Source organism: Wasmannia auropunctata, unplaced genomic scaffold (genome assembly GCF_000956235.1).
Source record: "Wasmannia auropunctata unplaced genomic scaffold, wasmannia.A_1.0 LD335442.1, whole genome shotgun sequence".
Classification (NCBI taxonomy): domain Eukaryota; kingdom Metazoa; phylum Arthropoda; class Insecta; order Hymenoptera; family Formicidae; genus Wasmannia; species Wasmannia auropunctata.
Genome location: NW_012027448.1, coordinates 27,056 through 28,443, shown reverse-complemented (window position 1 = coordinate 28,443; position 1,388 = coordinate 27,056). Strand labels below are relative to the sequence as shown.

General features: G+C 35.4%; 1 protein-coding gene across 1 annotated transcript in view; it reads left to right on the top strand.

Moving 5' to 3' along the window:
• Positions 1-579: 579 nt before the first annotated feature.
• Positions 580-1,388, top strand: part of LOC105456981 (sugar phosphate exchanger 2-like) — a 6,958-nt gene continuing 6,149 nt past the window's right edge. The window contains exons 1-2 of the mRNA XM_011701368.1: positions 580-960; positions 1,031-1,179. Of these exons, the coding sequence (XP_011699670.1) occupies positions 792-960; positions 1,031-1,179 (318 nt within the window). The 5' untranslated portion in view covers positions 580-791. The remainder of the gene's footprint in view (positions 961-1,030; positions 1,180-1,388) is intronic.

Here is a 1,388-nt window from a genome sequence, read left to right as displayed (position 1 = left end):
AAAATATTTTAAAATGGCGGAACTGCAGCTGTTGCCCTGCAGCGCCTAGTTTTCAGCGGTGGACAAGATTACTCGAGAACGGATCATCTGAAATGAAAATGTAAAAAGATTTCGTTAGTATATTGTGTTATCTAGTAGATGAACGAAGGATTTTCAGTTTAATCAAAAACTTTTTTTTTACGGCAAAAAACTCGAAAATTTAACATTTTGAAAAATGAACTTTTTGTTTAAACCGTTACCATTTTTTTAATAATTGAAATTTTGACAAATCCTTCGTTCATCTACTAGATAATACAATATATTAACGAGATCTTTTTACATTTTGATTTCAGATGATCCGTTCTCGAGTAATCTTGTCCACCGCTGAAAACTAGGCACTCCAGGGCAACAGCTGCAGTTCCGCCATTTTTAAATATTTTTTAACAAAAAAAATTTGACGTACTCCAAAACATGTACTAAATAATACCATTAATAGTTTTTAAATAAATTTTTATTTTGCTGTCGAAAAAAAAATCGTGAAAATGTCATCTTTCGCGCTGCAAGTGTATATAATTTTAATTTACTTCACCCTTAATTTACTTCACATAATTTTTAAACCACGCAAAAATATGCTGAGCAGCAATACTATAAAATTGCTATAAACTAAAATTACTTATAAATATTACTATAAAATTTTTAATAAATCACAACTGTCTTCTTCTTAACGTGTCTAGTTATTGCTATTAATACTAATATTCAATGTAATTTGTGTTTAAAAGAATGTGGCAAGTGGACGCTCGGAGACCAGCCCGATGCTGCCTGGACATCGACGTGATCACGATACATCTCATAATAGCGCGATCGACTTCATAGGAGCCATAAAGATACCGGGTGTCATCGAATATTCCTTGTCGCTGTTCTTCGCGAAGCTCGTTAGTTATACATTCCTCTACTGGTTACCATTGTACATCGCGGCTTCAAGTTGGTATTCGCGACCGCATATTAATCCTAGTGAAGTAATCTCGTTTCAATAAGAATTTTTTTTTTGCAGCTACATACGGCGCAACTATGAGCGCGGATCTGTCGACTCTGTTCGACGTGGGTGGTATAGCAGGCGCTATAGCAGCTGGAGTTATTTCCGATTATAGCGGCATGAGCGCGTTAACATGCGCCGCGATGTTTGGACTTGCATTTCCCGCAGTGAGTACAATCTTTTCCTTCTTAAGGGGTCTCACCACCCCTGAGGTTTTAAAATGATACCTTAAGTTTGGCATTTTTTTGTGGGTAAATGGATAACTTTATTTAAAATCTGCTTAGAGGACATTATTGTACATATATAGGAAACTAAAAAAATATTTTTTATTTTTCTTATGTCCAACATGGCGACGCACTGGCCTACACTTGCGGAA